General features: G+C 38.1%; 1 protein-coding gene and 1 pseudogene across 1 annotated transcript in view; one reads left to right on the plus strand and one right to left on the minus strand.

Annotated features, from left to right (window-relative positions):
* Positions 1–743: 743 nt before the first annotated feature.
* LOC125617776 lies at positions 744–1,238 on the minus strand (annotated as a pseudogene).
* A 9,424-nt stretch (positions 1,239–10,662) lies between these two features.
* The window catches only part of Dsc3 (desmocollin 3), a 43,099-nt gene continuing 32,582 nt past the window's right edge, over positions 10,663–21,179 (plus strand). The window contains exons 1-4 of the mRNA XM_048806591.1: positions 10,663–11,029; positions 16,741–16,825; positions 18,425–18,624; positions 19,885–20,028. Of these exons, the coding sequence (XP_048662548.1) occupies positions 10,961–11,029; positions 16,741–16,825; positions 18,425–18,624; positions 19,885–20,028 (498 nt within the window). The 5' untranslated portion in view covers positions 10,663–10,960. The remainder of the gene's footprint in view (positions 11,030–16,740; positions 16,826–18,424; positions 18,625–19,884; positions 20,029–21,179) is intronic.

Here is a 21,179-nt window from a genome sequence, read left to right on the forward strand (position 1 = left end):
GTTTTTCTTTTATTTTTTTTTTGTTTTAATTAATTATACATGACAATAGAATGCACTTTGATACATCATATATAACAGAGTATAATTTCTTATTTGTCATGTTGTACATGATGTAGAATCACACCAGTCATATAGTTATATATTTACATAGGGTAATAATGTCTGATTCATTCTACTACCTTTCCTACCTCATACCCCCTCCCCTCTTTTCATTTCCTTCTACCTAAAGTAACTCTATTCTTCCCAAGCACTCCACTTCTGCATTGTTAATTAGCTTTCACATATCAGAAAAAGACATTCGGCTTTTGGTTTTTTAGGATTGGTTTGCTTGAGGCAGCCACATCAATGCTTACAGCAGCTCAATTCACAATAGCTAAACTTGTTTGCTTGTTTTTGAGATGATCTCACTAGGCTACCCAGCCTGGCCTGGAGCTCACAGATTCATTGATCCTTCCTCTTCAATGTCCTGAGTAGCTGAGACTACAGGCATGGGTCACTGCCCAGCTGTAGCTTCACTTGTGGGAGTTACAGATCCTGGTCAATTCTGGCTCATTTGCAGCTGAAACTTCCAACATCATCCAGTCATTTGCAGAGCTTGATCTCTTTTCTTCATGACTATAAATTTTGTCTTTGTATGCAAAAGAAAATATTTTAAAAATATTTATTTGTATTTATTGCATACTGAATTAACTCCCTTGCCATAAACTTTTGTTTATTGAATTTTTTCACAAGTTTTGTTTTCTTTTCTTTTCCTGTGCAATCTGCTCTTCTGGCTTAAGCGGTATTTTCAGGGAGGATCACCTCATTGTGGAAGGGGGAGCTCATGCATAGGTTAATCTGTCCATGAGCTCTGTAAGTAGGAAGGCACATTTTGGGTGCTTTATTCACTTGAATATATTCAATGACCAGAGAACTTATATCTAAACTCTTAAGTTCATAATTGTTCTGCATGCTTAAGCAGGGAAAACAAAACTTCAGTACTCTTTTTGGGCCACTGACCCTGTGTCCAGCCCCATTGTTTGGCCTGGGTGCATCTACTGACACCACCATTGTTACATTGGAATGACATACATTTCTTCTTTACAATGACATTTCTCAGGTACTTGGTGGCTTTTGGGATAGGCATACTCTTGATAGCCTGGGCTGTTTTAGATATTCTTAAAGCATATGTGCAGATTTGAATCTCCTGATTTGTGTGATTCTTTGAGGTTTTCTGGGTCAAGAGATTAGGGAACCATTTTCATAGATCACCTCAGGTTACTTACAGGAAAAGGAAGAAAGCCAGGAAGGGTCCTTTGTTCCATAAATTTAGACAAAAATGCACTAGAGAAGATAACTTTGCCTCCATCTTCCCAGGTGTAAATCCAACCTATGGAAGAAAAACTTTAATTTCTATGAAAAGAAGGAGGTGAAGGAAGGAATTGAATTAGGTTTTCAACAAATAAAAGAAAATTCTATTCAAGTGTACAAAATTTAAATTTATTTCAATAAGTATTTGAATAAAATATATTTTTATAATATATTATGTATAAATATTTGTTAATATTAGCAAACATTGCTATCATAAAACATTAATTAAAAGACAAACAACCCAATTGTACTTATAATGCCAAATAAGTACATAAAAAATTGCTCAAATCATTAGTCATCAGGCAAAAACAAATAAGATGAGCTATAACTTCTTCAGGGAAATGTAAATTTAAATCACAAGGAGATACTTATAATGGTTACAACTATAATATTTGCTAAAATGTGTTTGTAAAGTTGTTGATCAACTGAAACATTCAAATATTGCTAATGAAGACTTGCTCTGGTAGTAGTAATGAAGCTAAACAGTGACCGAATCTGTAGAAATATACCTATTAGTAGAAATTTACACAAAAGAAAGGAAAGCTTACTCCCACAAAGAGACTCTACATGAAGGTTCACAGCAGCTTTATAATTGCTAAATTCTGAAAACACAATACAAGAGAAGAATTAAATATCTTTTAGTAAATTCATAAGCTGCAATATTATTTGATATTAAGAGGGGCAAGCTACTGATACACTCAACTATATTAGACAAATCTAAAACATGTTAAATGAGAGAAACCAGACACTAAAGGCATCCATAGTATGTTTCACTCAGCTTCTAAGATGGAATCAAATGGTTTCTGCCTCCTGGTATTGGCATCATTTCCTAGGCTGCATATTGCTCCTAGTGGCTTGTTTTGAGCCACTAGAATTCAAGCAGAGGTGCTAGGGAGTCACTTCTGATATTGGGATACAAATGAACTATAGTTTCCATTTTGAGGATCAAATTGTTTTTGGCTTATTCTAAGGGAACCTAGGTATCCATGTTGTTCCCTGCCCTAGAAAGACCCTTGATGTCTCTGTCTGATAATCATCAAGGACCTGAGGCTTGCCATATGAGTGGGCTTAAAACAGCATTTATATATTCTAATTGAGCCTTGAGAAGAGGGAAATTCCTGCTAAACACTTCAATAGCATCTTTTATGATTGCCCCCAAGCCAGAGACAGGTAGTTCAGCCATGAGTGGATTGCAAAGAAACCGTGAGATAGACAGTCTTTGTTTTAAGTTATTATATTGTTTACTAATTACTTTTATAAGTCATGTCCATCAGATAAGAAGCGACACAGCAATAGCTAACTAATAGTGTGTGATTTCATTTATGTGAAATTCTAGAAAAGTCAAAACTACTCATGAGTGACAGGAAGCATAAAAATGGTTGCCTAAAGGAAATAATTGGAATAGACTAGGGTGAAAGAAATGTCTTGATTTGAATGACGGTGACACAGGTGTATGTATTTGTCAAAACTCATTGAACTATACATTTGTGGTATATGAATTTTACTGCATATAATTATAACAAATGTTTTAAAATCCAGGAATATCAGTCTTTGACCAACAGGTTGAGGTAACTTTGGATCCATTCAGGTATATAGATTATCATAATTGGATCAATAGGAAAGGAAAAAAATATTTTCCAAAGCTATCTGTTTGTACAAGATGGAAGGGCCAGAGATTTTAAAAAACCATGAACTTAGTCCAAGACAAAAATGCCAAACAAGTTAAAGACAATTTAAAACTTCATTAGAGGCTCTAAGCAGATGAGGCTAGAGAATCCAGAACTGGCAGACTGGAATTTTTATTCTTTGGAGAGCAGGTCTCTTTATTTTACTAATAGGATGTGATTGACCAAATAGTCTCTTTCCTTTTCTTCAACAATGGCCACGTACAAAGATTTACTGTGAGTTAAATAACACTATTTCATTTGTTCAAAATTTAGAGCGTCAAGGGAGAGTCAAGGACATGGCCAGAGGTCCTTGGATAATCTTGGGAGACATAATGGTATTCTCATGGCCAATTTCAGTAATATAATGCTTCCATAATTTCTGGACAGATGGATTTGGAAAACTGTCAGTGGGCCTAGCAGAGCAAGGCTCAGACCACCTTATTCTTGGGGAATAATTTATTATTTATAATAACTTATATGGTATATAAGGGAATGTACATAAAATGTGTTCTTTATTTTACATTATGTCCTAAGAACTTATACATGTTTATAACATTCCAAAATCTTTCAGGTGAGAGAAAGAACAATTCTCATTGTACTAAATGAGAAAGGAGAAGTTGAGGTTAGCTGACATTGGTGTCAGTCATCTTGGGAATATTACAGACAGGGCACCATAAAGGAGAAAAGATGTCATGACCATAACCATGGTGTATGTCTGTTTGGAATTTCTTTTTGTCTACCAAGGATATCAGTGTTGAGAGCCACAGCCAAAGGGGCCCCAGCAAACTTCCAGCTGCCAGCAAACTTCCAGCTGCCAGCTGATGATTGGCTCACAGAGGCCCCAGCAACATCTAGCTGATTGGCTCCTCTGCGGTGATGCTCATTGGGCTGTTTCCCTGCCCTTTCAGACCACGGATCTGCTCATTGGGGGACTTTTTTGGCTCCGCCTACGTGACCCAGCCAATCGGCCTCAAGAGCAGGAGGATTGTGGGAGGTGGAGAGAGGCGTGTGTTGGAGAGAGAGGCTTGTGGGAAGCCGGTGGTGGCAGTTGGGGCTCTGAGGGTTTTTCCTGAGAGGCTGTTTTGTTTGGCTTGTGTGGTTCTAAAAATAAAGTTAGTTTCTTTTGACAAGTGGCTCCTGATTGTGCCCAGCCAGACTGCAGCATATCAGGAACAGGGCAAAGAGAAGAGTCCAATCTTTGCTTAGACCTTTGGAACATCAGCAGTTGAAGTCAGATAATTCATCATTACAGAATTGAGAAATTTTTCCTGATAATATTTGATCACTACTGTTTTAGTCAGTGTTCTGTCACTAAGCAATATACCCAACAAGAACAACTTAGAGGACAAAAAGTTTATTTTGGCTCATGGTTTCAGAGGTTTGGTTCATGGTTGCCTACTTTATAGTTCTGGGCCCAACGTAAGGCACAAAATCATGGTGGAAGGGTGTGGTGGAGGAAAGTAGCTACTTTCATGACAGCCAGGGAGCAGAGACCTCAGCTTGCTGGAACAAAATACAAACCCCAAAGACACGCCCCCATGACCTACTTCCTCCAGCCACGCCTGCCTACAATTATCACCTAGTTAATCCATTCAAGTGGATTAATTCACTGATTAGGTTATAGCTCTCATAATCTGATCATTTCACCTCTGAACATTCTTGCATTATCTCACGTGTAAGTTTTTGGGAGAGACTTCATATCTAAACCATAACAACCACTTAATGCTATCTTGTGAAGGATATAAGGATGCTCTTTTGGCTAGTGTCTCTTTGATGTTGGAATCATTTATTTTAAAAACAAAATTATTTATCACCTTTTACAAGTGAAGCATTATAGTTAAATCCAGGATTTTCCCTGATCAACATCTAAACAGAGCTTGAAAACTAGGAAAAACAGCCAATTTTATTGAATGTCAAGAACACTGAAATCTTACTAGAAAGAGGGAACAAAATAGCCATTCTGGTACATACCTACATACCCAGTAGGCAGATTGCTGGCTCCTAAGTTTTCTTGATGTTAAGGAAGAATCTCTGAATTAGGTGTTTTTAGAAGAACAGCAATCTGGTAGAGCCCTATATAGACATCTACAAGTTAAGACTAGTGCCTGCCTATTAGGGTAGTATGTCACTTTTTATAACATGGAAAGGCAGACATTAATGTGATTCTTGAAAGCAATGCAAGAAAAGTACTAATTAATGTGGTGTGGGGCCTGTTCAGTGAACACTACAATGCTGACTGGTGGAAAGCTTCTCATCTAGTAATATAAGGGCTTAGCAAACAGCAGGATGAAAAGAAAAGACAAATTGAGATGAATATATCTTAAGGTAAATAAAATTAATTGATACATAATTGTTAGTGAAGAAAGTAAGAAATGAATGAATGTTGAGTTTAATAATGTATTACCCAATGGGTATAGATCAAGGTGACAGATAGGTGGGTCAAATGGTGGTTCCATTCCCAGTTTTCTAAGGAATCTCCATACTGCTTTCCATATTGGCTGCACCAATTTGCAGTCCCACCAGCAATATATAGGTGTGCTTTTTTCCCCACATCCTTGCCAACACTCATTATTGTCTGTCTTCATAATAGCTGCCATTCTGACTGAAGTGAGATGATATCTTAGAGTAGTTTTGATTTGCATTTCTCATACCCAAAGGACTTAAAAACAGCATACTACAGGGACACAGCCACATCAATGTTTATAGTAACACAATTCACAATAACTTAACTGTGGAACCCACCTAGATACCCCTCAGTAGATGAATGGATTAAAAGAATGTGATATATATATACACACACACACACACACACACACACAATGGAATATTTTTTTCAGCAATAAAAGAGAATAAAATCATGACATTTGCAGGTAAATGGATGGCGTTGGAGAAAATAATGCTAAGTGAAGTTAGCCAATCCCCCCAAAACAAATGCCAAATGTTTTCTCTGATATAAGGTGACTGACCTATAATGGGGTAGGGAGGGTGAGCTTGGGAGGAATAGACAAACTCTAGATAGGGCACAGGGTTGGAAGAGGTAGGGAGAGAGCAGGGGTTTAGCAAGGATGGTGGAATGTGATAGACATCATTATCCAAAGCACATGTATGAAGACATGAATTGGTGTGAAAATACTTTATATACAAACAGAGATATGAAAAATAGTGCTCTATATGTGTAATAAAAATTGTAATGCATTCCATTGCCATGTATTTAAAAAATAAAATCAATTAAATATTTTAAAAATGTGTTACCCATAAGTAGCTTGTAGGGAAAAGCTACTTCTCTACTCCTGAGTTAGAAGATGTGGCACTTCCCGAGGCTGATGTTGCGGGATGATCCTCCTAAACTTCTGGGAAAAGAGACGGCTGATGGGACAGTGATTCAGGGAATGACTCCAGGATAAATGACACATGAGATCCGGCCGTCAGCCCACTCAACACCTGTAACCTTCATGCTTGAGCAATGTCTTTTTTACAGACAGATATACACAATGGGCTCCTGGGGACATGAGAAAACCTGGGAAAAACTAGAAGTCTCTTTCTTACCAAGTAGGAGATGACTTTCTCTCTGAAGGAAACCCAAGTGAAGACTTATGAGATGACTCCAAATGAGAGGGACTAAAAATGCACTCATTATCGGGGCTTTGTTTCATTGCTTTTGTTCAGTTACTGTAAGTTATCACTCACAGCATCAGGGCTTTGTTTGCTGTGTGGAAATTACCATTCCTTCCAGCTCAGTGACAAGTCACTGGGAAAAGGCTCCTCCCTCCCTAAAAGGACTGCTTGTAGAAAAGGATATTTGTAAGGGAGTCTGAAGACTGTAGAGGAGGAAGAAGAAAACCATTGTAACAGTTCTTGACTCATTAATTAACTGACTGGAAGGGAACCTTTCTGAACCTGGCACGCCCTATCTGGATTGGATTTACTGCCATGGTGTTACTGGAGATTGGATAATTATGAATTTGAGAAAAGTGCATGAATGTATTAAACTAACTCTCTTCTCTCTCTCTCTTTTTGGTATCAAGTATCGAATCCAGGGTTTGCCAAGTTGCTTAGGGTCTTGCTAAAATTGCTGAGGCTGGCTTTGAACTTGAAATCCTCCTGCTTTGGCCTCCCAAGCTGCTGGGATTACAGGCGTGTGCCATGGCACCTGGCCATGTCAAACTTTATATGAATGTTGTCAAGGTTTTAGTGAAAGGCCACTCCTTTGTAGACTGAAAAGGATAGTCCTGCTGTCAGTGCCCTAGGGAGAAGTTAGTCCTGGGAGTACTTGAGGAAACCCACCACCAAGCAGAGAGAAGGGGAACTTCTCTTCCCCCTGGACACCAGGGATCATTTTGGTCTAGAATCGAGGTTCTCTTTGGGATATGGAACATTCCTGTCTGGGTGGAATTTGATCTGGGAAGAGTGGGCTTGCCCTGGGAAGACAGGAGAGGTAGACAAGTATTCTGGGATGGCTCCTACACTGGGCAGCAATATAATACTTATAGGTTACTAATGACTTTGGGATTCCCATTATCCCCAAGGCTTCAGCAATCTTTTGAAATGACCAGAAAGTCAAGGTTGTTTTCAGTGGTGCTCTGAGGAGCTAGCAGAGGGCTTCTAGTCACACCATAACTTTTTATCTTAAATCATATTTCAAAAGTGCTTATGAGCTAACAATCCGTGGCAGACTTTGTGTCACAAGAACTATTCAAACTGAACTTTTACTTGATTTTAATTTAAGTTTCTTTTCATATATTTCACTTTTCTTGCTAGCAAATTTGTTTCTGACATCATATGGTTGTCTGGGAAGTATTTTATAAAGCATTTCAGGTGGCCTACATTTGTCACATGGCTGACCATGAAAAGACAGAGATGAGTTAGACCTGTTGGCCTTGAAATGCACAAGGCTGCCTGGGTCAGTGGGCCAGGGGTCAGTTTCCACTTTGTAAGATAAGTCAGAAGATTAAGTCCATGCTCAGAAATTCCTATTATCTTAGGCTTTTTTTTTTCCTGCTAAAAATGTTACAATTCCCTTGGATTCCTTGGTTTGTGCTATTTTTTTCCCCTAAAATCTCTTCTAGTTTTTGATCCTTTGTTTATTGCTGCTCTTATCTTTCACACTAAAACCAAAACAAGGGAAGATAATTTCACACTTTGGTCCATTATTCATTTAGCATAACTGGCTGTATTGCTTAGGGGACAGGATAATAAAATAAAGATATGTCTCATGCTGATTGAAATTAATTTTATTATAGAAAGCTTCCAATTTTAACTTCATTGAAACTGAAATCCACATTTTAAATACGTTTTCAACAAACTCATCTTAAATTATAACCTACACAGGAAAAATATTAGCAGTTTCATTTATCTTTAGCACATTTTTAGGTTGTCATTATAACTGTGTAAAGATTTTTCTCTAATAAACATGCATTGCTTTATAATAGAACTTAAATTAATATACTCATTACAGACAAGTAATTGCCTTAACAAAAGAGAAAATTCCAAAATAGTTTCTAATACTACCTTTGGTTATTTAACAGTCATGTGGGACCTGGATATTTGGAATATGAATTACAAGTATCTCTAATACAAGTATCTCTAATACAGTGTTTCTAGAATAGATTATTACAACTTTTACTTTGTAGAAGCTAAATGTGGAAGCTCAAAGCAGTTGACATGTAATCAGCAAACTTAACAATATCCTCTTTCAGACAGCATAGCCCAGACCACCAGAGGACAGCAATTTTATAGTTTTTGTCACTTGGAAGATAGTCTTAATCAGGTTAGATTAGTTAACTTGAAGATACTGTTGAAGTCATAAGAAAACTTAAATAGAGAAAATTCTATCAAAAACCATGTGCTATATGAATACTAAGTGAAATCCAAATTAAGTTATAAACAGGTTCATTAATAATGTACAAACTCACCGAAAGTGATCAACTCTGTAACAGCACTTAGCAACTCTTTTTACATACTGAGGACTTCTACTCTGTTTCTATCAGAATGAAATCCAGTTTCTCAGCAAGGTTGGTTAGGAGTCTCATTTTGGCTGGATTCCCAGCCAGAATCTGGACAGAATGAGATTTTTTTGACTCCTGCTTCCTTGATCTAAAAAATGATCATAAGTCTCTTCAGGGCTCCTCACATCCTGCTCCTCTTCCAGGAAATCCCTGGAACATTCTCTTAACCCTCCCACTTTCTCTGTTCTTACCTCAGGTATCTTTGCTTCCTCAAGGTCTTCTTCAGATGAGTTTGAGCCTCTATTCCAAAATTTCCTAACATCTTAGCCCTTTACTTTAATTCTCCAACCCCTTTGCCCAACCCTTTTCTTTAACAGTTGCAGAGAGATTGTTGGGTGATTGGTGTTGGCATCTCCTTTCTTCATCTGTGTTTCAGAGAAGCCAATTCCACTTGTGTTTCCAAAGCTGGCTGAGGCTGAAAGAAACTTTGAGAAGCTATCTCTGAGGTCATGGGTAAAGGTAAAGATTTGGAGGATGGGAAGTGAAAATGCTGGAGTGGAAAGAAGTCTGGAGCCCTTTCTCTGAGCCTAGAAGTTCCTTTCAAACTGATTTCCTCTGATGGTTGTGTCAGGTGCCGCAGAGATGAAACTGGGCAGCTGAACTGGTGTCTGAGTCCTGATAGCTAAGATTCAGGAATTTCAGGGAAGCCCCAGTCCTCCTGGAACACATGGCTTAGGGGTCTAAGGTGGAATGAATGAAGACCATCATACCCTTCTTTAACGATTCTGGACTGTCCTAGGGTTCTCACCGCCAAACTTTTGAATGGTCTTTGAAGAGCAGCAACACATCTCTGAGATGGTTTTGCTCCTGTATCCAGTTCGTAGGGGATTAGAAGACATAAAATTCAGTTTAGAGAGAACTTAAGGAATTATCACCTGTACTGTTATGAACTATGCATTGTTTGCTCTGATGATAGCCTTCTTTCCTCCTAGATTGCTCTGGGCAGTTCTGGGTTTCCTTTCCTACAAACTTCCAGGTAAGGCCTGGTGGACTTTGGAACTTGATAAATACTGAACGATATTAAATTTGAGGGCCTCATTTTCTAGTAGGTTTTGGGCACCAGATTTTCCTTCAACCACAAACTGAAAATATTCATCTTAGTACAATTATGGAAGTAAGCACCAGATACTAATACACACATCTAAGGACATTTTTTTTTTCTTAGAAGGTTCATATAAGTCCACGAAACTTGTCAGTAAATATGCTCTTAGTATAATCACTATCATTTTGGGTGTGTAAAAAAATGATCGGATCTGAATTTCTTTTCATTGGTTTTAATATCTGGCACACCAAAATGCCAGTTTATTCATGCCACTTGAGATAATTTTCCTTCAGTCCTTTACAGTGGCCCCTTAGACACATTCCAGAGACAACACATATATATATTTTGTTGTTGTTTGTTTAAACACGACATTGCCCAGAATTTGTTCAGGAGTTGAAGGGAGAAACTGCTGATCCAATCACAAGGTGTTCTTGGCACCTAGGAGGGCCCGAGTTGGGACAGGCAGATTTGGGTTCTGCAGTGGGAATGCTCAGCGCAGCGCAGCGTCAGCGATGGTGACGCCCCGGGACGATCTGGGCGGCTTCCCCGCTGGGCAGACTAGGGGTGTGGGAGAGCGGGTAGAGGGTGGGCCTGGGACCGCTTTCCCGAGAGCGAGCGCCCGCCCCGACGGCCACGGGGAGAGAGATGGCAGGCTCGGGCAGCTCCCCAGCGGCTCCCGCGGTGATAAAACTTGAGAAATAACTAGGAGGGGCTGCTCTACGTCTCCTGGGTCCAATCCGGTTTCAGGAGAGAACACGCTCCCGGGCAGACAAGCCTGAGAGAGGCCAAAGCGACTACAAGACAAGCAACAGCCAGAAAAGCTCCTTCCGCGCCTTTGCTCTGGGCTTTGCCGCCCTGCGCCCGCATTCTCCTGCCACTGTCCCGCGCAGGCAGGGATGGCCGCCGCCGGTCTCCGGGGGCCACTGTATGAAGCCCTCTGCATGCAACTGCTGCTGACCCTCTTGGTGAGCCATCGGTCCCGGTCCCTGTCTTAATTATGGAGCCGGGATGGCGAAGGGGGTCGATCAGTCGTGGTCGCTGCGGGTGGGTGTGATGGGGTGGTAGGGGACAAAATGGACCCAAAGGTAACATTCACTGTTCGGTTCAGTTCTGCCGAGCAAGATACAGGCCCCAAGTTCAGTCTTGGGGTGGAGAAATTAAAAGGATCTTTGAGGGGCGGCTGTATACTCAGATTGTTTTAGCCTAATTGTGTGAATCATGCGTTGCTTTCCAACTTCTCCGCACTTGGCTGAGAGCCCTCGTGGGTGGGCAGGGAACTGGGACTCGCTATACTCTTCTGGCTCGCAGGGTGGGATGGTAAAGGTAACAGGGCGCGCCTTTGGGTGGAGAGTGACAAAGGATGATTGTTGGTCAGTTAGGATCCTGGAAGGAGCAAAGACAGACGTGAGATGGGGCTGAACAAACTGCCACTGCTTGCCCTGCTCTAAGATTCCTGCTGACCTCGAATGGGGACGTTTGTGAATGGAGTGGTCGGACCTGTGCCCCTGAGTACCCTGTGGGGGTTTCTCAGAGAAACGGGTTTCCTGGCTACGCGTCTCCTAAAGGCTGCTCAGGAGTTCGCCCAAACTATCCACCCGCCTTGTCACCCAGCCCGCAGCGATGTCTGTCTGGGGAGCGAGGGTGTGGGAAGGTTGGGCAAGGGTTGCTCTTGGGGACATGGTGGTAGCACGGATGGCCCGGTGGCTAGGACTGGAGTGAAGCTTAAGAATGAAATCAAGGTCGGTTGGGATGACATAGGAAGCAGTGGGATGGGTGGTACTTAGTCCGGCTCTGGGAAGCCCTTTGGCCCTGCAGAGACCCACTAAGGGTTTCTTTGCCTTTTGGCTGAGGACAAGTTTCGCTTGGACAAGAAGTTCTCAAAGAACCCAAGGAGACTTGATAAAAATTGGGAAATCTGACAGCAGTTATCTGTGAAACTTCACACCTAACCAGAGTGCCACTTGGGACCTAGGGGAAAGAGCTACAGACTTCCTCTTGTCCAAACATGGGCATGAGGTCTGGAGGGTGAAAGGACTGTGTCTACCAAGTGGGTTCACTGTGGCCAAGCCGGTCTTGGGATTCCCTCACCCTCAAGTAGGACGAGTGGGTCCAAACTTTATTCTGTCTTTAAATGGGAGAGCTATGAATACTGGGTTAGTAGTTGTGATCTAAGATATATCTGCAGGCAAGAAATTGTACAAACAAGGGCATGACCAGCTCTGCAACCGTTCCCACAAAATGAGTTCAAGAACTGACTCCTTACACATGGGAACTGCTGGCAAAATGTATTCTGTGATATTTTGAAGACATTTCCTGCATTTCTATGAAAAACCTTTAATTTGGTGTTTTGTGTTTTCTCTGAGAAGGGATTAGGGAACGGGGAGAAGAAACCGCAGGTACTATGTTTCCAGATTCCCAGTGTTTGCTCCAGGGGAGGATGCGGAAGACACCTAGCTGTCCTGACCCAGAGTCACAATAGGGGTAGGCAGTACCAGTGCCAAAGTGGGTAGAAGTGAAACAGAGAAAGCTCCAGCTCTGGTCTAGGACATACTCCTTCAGGATTATTTTAAAAAGGAATTTTAGTAGTGTACTTACTAAAATTAAGTAAGTATATTTGGAGACCTGGAGAGTTTACACAGAATGGTAATTTCTTTCATCTGCAACCCTCAATTTACAAATTCTTTGGGTCCTGATGGGTACATTAAGGCCTCAATTGATCCTCTCTTTTCTGTATGTTCTTCCAACTTTGAGTATGTCATTATTGGCATATCATTTTAGAAAAACTGTTCATATTCTAGAAACTAATGGGTCTCTTCAAAAACAATTGCTTGTTCTAAGGAGAAAGCTTTTCAAAGGAAGTCTTAACACAAATCTGAGATTTCTAACACGGTAGCCTTCTCACGGAGCTGTGCCAGAAGGTAGAGGAATTTTCCCAATTTGCACTTTTCTTTTCCTGTTTCTCTTTCCCTCTGTTCTTTCCTCAACCAAACTATAAACTGCTGTCAGAGAGTTTCTATTAAACACACACACACAAACTGAGGAGAGAAGAAAAATAGGAAAGAAACATGTTCAGCAATCTCACTATTTAAATTTTTTAAGTGTCTTTCTGAGTGTTTATTCTCTCTTTTTTGGGGAGGGGGGGCTGTATGGGGGTTGAATTCAGGGGCACTAGGCCAGCCCTCCTACTTTGTATTTTATTCAGAGATAGGGTCTCACTGAGTTGCCTTGCCATAGCTAAGGCTGGCTTTGAATTTGCAATCCTCCTGCCTCAGCCTCCTGGGCCGCTGGGATTATAGGCTTACCCATTGTGTCTGGCCAGAGGGTTTTTTTTTTTTTTCAATTTAGTTTTTAATTATAGTTGGACACAATAACTTCATTTTATTTATTTATTTTTATGTGGTGCTGAGGATCAAACCCAGGGTCTAGGCAAACCCTCTACCACTGAAACATAACCCCAGAGTGTTTTCTCTTTTAATGTAAGAAAAATTATTAGGGATGGTGAAAACTAGTTTTCATTAGATAAGTTGTCTTCTCAATGTTACAAATAGTAGGACTCTTTAAAATATGTGTTTAATAGTGTTCTCCATATCAAATCTACCTTGAGAATGGTATCATTCCCATTTATATGCTATAAATGATATATTTTTGGATATAGTGTATCATTTGGCTAAGAGGACTTTTCTTCCAAAGAAACTAAAGTGGTAACATTTGGCATATGAACCCCTCCTCCATACACTATTGTACTTTTCCCTCTTGGGATATATATGAACTTTACCTACACCTGGTGTTGACAAGTGTACATTCCATCTTTTCAGGTTTTATAACATTGATCAATGAGAATGGTGTGTGACTCCTTTATGAGACTTTTTTGACATACCCATACTTTTTAAAATAGAAGGGAACACAACAATTTATACTGACTTATATGCTTGCCAAAAACCAAAACAACAACAACAATAACAACAAAAAGATTTAGGCAAGTAAAGTAAGTAAATGAGAAGGAGTTCATTTTACAGCCACAATCTTAAGAAAGTCAAATTTTAGTATATATTTAAACTGATGCATTATTAGTTACTTTTGTAAAACAAAATTGTTGATGTTCATATTGAGATGCAGCTAGACCCAGAAGCCACCTCTGAATGACTAAATGAATGTACACCCATGCACATTTTTTGGTTCTGTTGTCATCCCCACAGCAGTTGTCTTCCATATATGGCACCTGCAATTAATCATACTTTCCTTTTAACCAGAATTTCCATCATAAAATGAGATTGGTTATAAGGAAATTTATTAGAATGATCTAAGTACTTTGAATATAAAGAAGTAAATTTTGCCATTTACCTTCCAAGTGCTAAGAATTTGAAAGGTCCTATTTCCATTTTGTAGAAGGCAAGTGTCCACAAGAGAAATAAAAAAAATTAAAATTTTGTTATCTTTTTGCTCAGTCAAGAGAATCCCCTTTACATTTCAGATACCACATACATTTCTTTTTTTTCCCTTTCAGTACTGAATATAAATTTTAACAAGTCCACAGAATGAACAACCATTACTATAACATTTCCATTTCCTTAAAAAGAAGGCTCATGCCCATTACAATCCCTTTCCATTTCTACTCCCAGTCCTAGGCAACTACTAATCTGTCTCTATCTAGTCAGTTGCTTTGGTGGGGATATTTCATGTAAATGAAATTATACAACAGGAACCTTTTGTTCACTTATTTTTACTGGGAATAATTATTTGTCTATGTAGTAGCATGCATTTGTTTCTTTTTATAGCTGAATAATATTCCACTTTACCAATATTTACCATTTTGCTATCCATTCATCAGTAGATATACGTGAGAGTTTTTTTTAATACTTCTTGGTCATTGTGAATAATGCTGCTGTGAATAGTCATGTCCATGCTTTTATGGAGACATAGGTTTTCATTTCTTTTAGACAAAGTAGGATTACAGAATCATAGCCTGAGTTTATGCCTAACTCTTTGAGGAGCTACTGATCTGTGTCCCAGGTATTGCACCACTTTACATTTCCACTATCAATGCAGGAAGCTCTCATTTTTTCTACAACCTCATCAACAATTGATTGTTTTTTCTCTTGTTTATTTTAGCCATCATAGCAGGTATCTCATTACGGTTTAAATTTGTATTTTCCTAATGTCTAATGAGGCTGGGCCTCTTTTAATCTATGTAAGGTCCATTTATATAACTTCTTTACATAATATCTATGCAAATTCTTTGCCTACTTTTGTGTCATTTTGTTATTGAGATATAAGGTATCTTCATATATTATTTATATAGGTCACTTATTGTTATATAATTTGAAAATATTTTCTCTCATTCGCTGAGTTATATTTTCACTTTTCTTATATCATTTGAAAAGCAAACATTTTAAATTTTGATTGTGTTGTTTATTAATTTCTTGATCACTGTGTTTTTGGTGTTATATCCAATAAATTGTTGCTTGACTCAGGAACATGGACATTTACTCTCAAGTTTCCCTTTAAATAGTTTTAGTTTTTGCATCTGGGTCCGTAATCCATTTTGAATTAATTTTTGTGTGTGGTATAATTTGGGGGTTCATATTCACTTTCACTGAATGAGGATATCTGATTTTCTCAGCACTATGTGTTAAACAGATTTCTTTCTCTTGAATTTTCTGGAAGCTAACAACAAGTGAAGTTATTTCCAGAATTTTAATCCTACTCCACTTATCCACATAATTATCTTATTGCCATTTCAAACTCTGGCATCTATTTAACCTTATAGTTAGTTTTGAAAATGGAAAATGTAAGTCTTCCAACTTTGTTCTTTGTCAAGTCTATTTGGACTCCCTTGCATTTCAATAAGGATCAATTTTCAGCTTCTTAAAAAAAAAAGAAAAAGATAGCTGCGATGTTGATAGGGGTTTATTAAATCTGTACATGAGTTTGGGGAATATGTCTTTTAATCCATGAATATAGATGCATCTCCACTTATTTGGGTCTTTTTAAGTTTTTTTTTCACTAAAATTTTATTGTTTTCATAAAGAATTCTGTACTTGTTTGACAAAATTTATCCCAAAATATTTTATTCTGATTATATTGCATGTGGATTGCAAGTGATATTGCAATTTTTATTTGTAGTTGATTTGAAGGAGTGCCTCAGCTCTGCAGACCTTTTCTACTCACGTCATTCTACTTTGTTTAGTTTTGTTTTCAGATTTTTCATTGCTCGTGTACAGGGATGTAATTAATTTTTGTATGTTCATTTGTATCCAGTTCAGCCTTGCTGAATTCATTAACTTTTTTTTTTTGGTGGGGGAATAGTTATTCAATGGACTCCTTAGGAGATTCTACAAACAAGATTATGTTATCTGTGAATAGAGATAATTTTACTTCTTCCTTCTCAATTTGGGTTTAATTTTATTTTCTTGTGTAATTACCCTGTCTTGTTTAATTACCAGTACAATGTTGAATAGAAGTAGTGATAGTGAACATTATTATATTTTTCTTGATGTAAGAGGAAAGTTTCTTCATTAAGTTGGAATTAGTTGCAAATTTTTCATAGATGCCCTTTATCACATTGAGCAAGTTCCCTTAGATTTTTGTCAATTGCTTGTTCAACATTTATTGAGATTCTCAGGTAGTTTTTGTTCTTTACTCTGTACTGTACTAATGTGTTCTTTGTTTATTCTAGGTCTTCACTTTTGCTGGTGAAGCCTGCAAAAGGGTGATATTTAATGTACCCTCTAAGCTAGAGGCAGACAAATTGATTGGCAGAGGTGAGAAATTGCAAAACAATCTCTTTATGTTTTTAATTTTTTTTAATATGATACTGTGTTTGAACTCAAGGCTTCACTCATGCTAGGCAAGTGCTCTACCACTGATCTACACCCTGAACCCTGCAAAACAATCTTTTAAAAATATAAATTTAGTTTACTCAGGCTTGAAAGGATACAATATACTATCTTTGCCTCTCTGGAATTGGCCTGAATCTAACTGTAAGTATACAAAATTCAAAATTATTTTAAACATTTTCTTTGCTTTTTATGACTCTTTTGGTTCTAGCATAAGTGTTCTCATCCATGTTTTTGTAGTCATTTGTGTTTTAATAGTTTAAAAATTCCACAAAGAATTATACATAAAGCATAATTCTTTCAGTATTCCAGATTTCTAAGCATTAGAGAAATATATATGAAGAGCTGAGAGAATCAGAGCAGTATCTTAATCAGTGCTTTTGCTACATTGAGCAACATAAAAATGTGTCATTCCATTCAAAACTAGCTCTGCTCAGAGGGGCTGTCCTAGTAGATGCGGAGAATATTGGAGGGAAGCATCACGACTTTTTTTTTTTTTTTTTTTAAGGTATAGTGTCTTCCAGAGATATCAAATCTTACTTTTTCAACAAAATATTTCATTACTAGTTAAAAACCCTCAGATAACTTTTGTAAACAAATGACAACTTTATTCCTATGGGGAGGAAAAAAACGAATGGATATAGAGAGGTCTGGGGTATTTCTTTAGGGGAATACATCAGAATTTATCATTTGGCTAAAAATGTGAGAATAAGAGAAATATTCACTTATTTTGGCTAAACATCTCCACCTGTGACAGATTCAGATTAAAGTGAAAGTACTACACATATATATATAGTATATGGATCCTTTGGGAGGATTAATTTAATTAATACTCAATTATTAATTTATCTGTCTGGATTCTTCAAAAGTATGTAGATAAAGAATGGGATGAGAACCAGATATATTTATATATTTCCATTATCTTTTACTAAAGGTCAAAATTTCTAGGGAGGGAAGACACCATGTAGAGTTTTTAGTGGGATACCAGAAAGTCAGACCCCATACATACAACCTTGGACTCATGGGGGGAAAGTACACAGAAGAGAGCCAATGGGCAGAATTCAAAGGTTGATTCTTCTTTCTTGACTGTTTGCCTAACCCCATTGTTCTTTGTGCTCATGTGTAAAATTTCTGAGTGAAGACAACTTAAAAGACTTACAGTGTATTGTTAAGGGAAACTTTTCTGTGTGTTTATTCAGGTGTATGTGGGGGTGTGTAGCTCAACTTTGTCACGATTTAAATAACTACTCCTCTTTAATTGGAAGGTCACTTTCATAAGCCTATGAGAAGCTTATTAAGGCTTAAGACACCGTGTTTGATAGAAATATGCAATTGAGAATTATTTTTTTAATTAGAATAACATTTTCTAATAATGTAAGAGGACTAGTTCATATATTTATTAAATATAAAGTGGTTTATATAATTTCACTTCTTGGTGTTCTGGAATATTATAGAAATGATTTTAGTATACTTTTTCTTTTTGTACGTGTTTCTACCTTATAATTTTTTTTTTTTTATCTGCAGTTGATTTGAAGGAATGTCTCAGGTCTGCAGACTCCATCCAGTCAAATGATCCTGATTTCAGAGTTCTGGATGACGGTTCCGTGTACACAGCCAGGGCCATTGTGTTGTCTAGTGAGAAAAGATCATTCACCATAGGACTTTCTGACAGGAAGACACAGACCCTGAAAGAGATTTATGTGCTCCTGGAACACCAGAAAAAGGTACATCAAATATTTCCAGGCATGATGTTTTTTTTTTTTCAGTAAAACACACTCATTAAAAATTGCCAAGAGGACCAAAGGATAAATAGTATATTTTCCTCTCCTTCCTTTCCTCTTCCCGTTACCCTCTCTCCCCTTTTCTCTTTCTCTCCACACCACTACACACTGGCTTTGGTTTTACTCTGTTAAAATCTAAGGGATACCCCCTCTGTGAAGTTTTCTTCCATCTCTAAATTTTGGTTAATGACTTTTATGCCCATCATCAATTTGGCAATCGTACTATTATAGCATTGAGGTTTTTTTTTTTTTTATTAGTGCAAACAATAAAAAAAATCATGATGAATGGGGATGTGAAGGAACTCACAAAATGCTGAAAGCTTAGATCGTGTTACTCCTATTCTATGTTAACTGCACAAATGATAAAGTTAATTAAAATGACTGCTTAGCACTTGACTCAGTGTTTAATATAATTATTTATTTTCATCAAATCTAATGTCTCCCTTGCTATACATCCTGAAATGAAATGAATATCACTAAAATGTCCAATAGAACTTTTCTGTCATGACAGAAATATTCTCTGATCTGCACTGTCTGGTATGGTAGTCCAGTAAAAATGACTACTGAGACATGTGACTAGTGCAGCTGATGGATACAACTTTTCATGTTATTTAATTATAGTTAATATAAATAAGCCCATGGCTAATGATGGCCAGTGGCTACCATATAGGAAAGTGTAGATAGAGTGTTAAGGCAGTGAAGGACACACATATTATTTTTGTGGTTCACATGAGAATGTGAGGCTTTAACAGGAAGAACAGATAAGTGCTGTGCAGAGTGAGAGGGTTCTTTTTGTTTTGTTTTATTTTTGTTTGCCATGCTGGGATCCAATCCAGGGCCTTGAGCATACTAGGAAAGTGCCCTATTGCTGAGTTTCACACCCTCACTTCCTACTGATGGTTATAGAGAGGATGCATTCTCTATTTAGGCCAGAGTAGAACTAAGAGTATAGTGATTTTCCTAACCTATAAGTATGGTCAGCGCTGGGAAGGTATGCAAAGGAAATTCTCTAGTCAAGAAATCTTTAATATCTGTATACATTCTTGTACTTATAATGAGCAAAGATTTATTAATTGGTTTTAACTTGAGCATGGAAATTCCTATGCGAACCTCTAGAGAGACTTTATGTTTATAGGCTGCCCACCATTTTACAATAAAGCAGACTGTGATGCTTTTGTTTATGTATTCTTTCTTTAAATTCAGGTGTTGAAGAAAAGACACACTAAAGAAACTGTTCTCAGGAGAGCCAAGAGGAGATGGGCACCTATTCCTTGTTCAATGCAAGAGAATTCCCTGGGCCCCTTCCCTCTGTTTCTTCAACAAGTAGGTCTATATTTTTTCTGTTTATGAGTGTTTTATTTATGAGAGTCTTTTTTGTTCAGGTTTAGAAGGTCATAGTAAAGACAGTAGAATGAATCAGACATAAATTTTCTATGTTCATAAATGAATATACTACCAGTGTAATTCCACATCGTGTACAACCACAAGAAAAGGATCTGAATTAGATCTAAGTTATACTCCGTATATGTCTAGCACGTCAAGATACATCTCTACTATCACATATATCTAAAAAGAACACATAAATAAATAAATTGATTAAATATGTTTATGAAGTATAATAAAAAACAAAGTCAAAAAGTTATTAAAATACTGATGATATCAGATGGACTCTATAGCCATTGAATGATCTTTATTCACTTATTCATTCATTTAGCAGATAGTTATTGAGCACCTACTATGTTCTGTGGCAGGCATTGCTTTAGGTATTAAAGATGGAAACAAGTTTAGTCTTGGCCTTTGCTCTGTGTAGTTCATTGACTTAGCAAAAGGAGGTAGAAATAGATAAATGATTATAACTCCTGGTAAGGACTTCAATGTCAGAGATGTAACCATTAGAGTTAGCTGGTAATGCATGTGTTAAACACCAAGTCCTCAGATCAGGTATTGAAAACAAGAAAGAGCTCAAGGGAAGAGTTGTTTGAATTGAGACCTGAAGGATGGGACAGTTCTGTGCAGGTAAATAGTTGTGGAAGAAGAGGGAAGTACAGAGATGAGAGGAATGAGAGCAAGCCTGGCCCCTTAAAGGAGCACTGGAGCACTGCTCCCAGGCATGATAAGGGTGGAGCAGAGGGAAGGGGCAGAAACAGCAGGTATGTATCAAAGCGCGAAAAGCCCTGTGCATTTTCCTAGGAAGTTCCACTGCATCTTAAAATCAGGGAGACAATTTAAGCAGTATAGAAACAGGATCAGGTTTAAACATGCTCTATATGGAGCATGGTTATGAAAGCAATTGCTTGAGAAGAAGATTAACATTTAACAGGGATGAGAGGTGGGAGGGAAAGGGAGAGAGAAGGGAAATTGCTTGGAAATGGAAGGAGACCCTCAGGGTTATACAGTGGAGGGGGTAGAGAGAGAGGAGGGGAGGGGAGGGGGAAAAATAATACAAGGGGGACAAATGAATGTCAGTAGAGGGGACAGAGAGAGAAGAGGGGAGGGGA

Source organism: Marmota marmota, unplaced genomic scaffold, assembly GCF_001458135.2.
Source record: "Marmota marmota marmota unplaced genomic scaffold, marMar, whole genome shotgun sequence".
In the NCBI taxonomy this organism is placed as follows: Eukaryota; Metazoa; Chordata; class Mammalia; order Rodentia; family Sciuridae; genus Marmota; species Marmota marmota.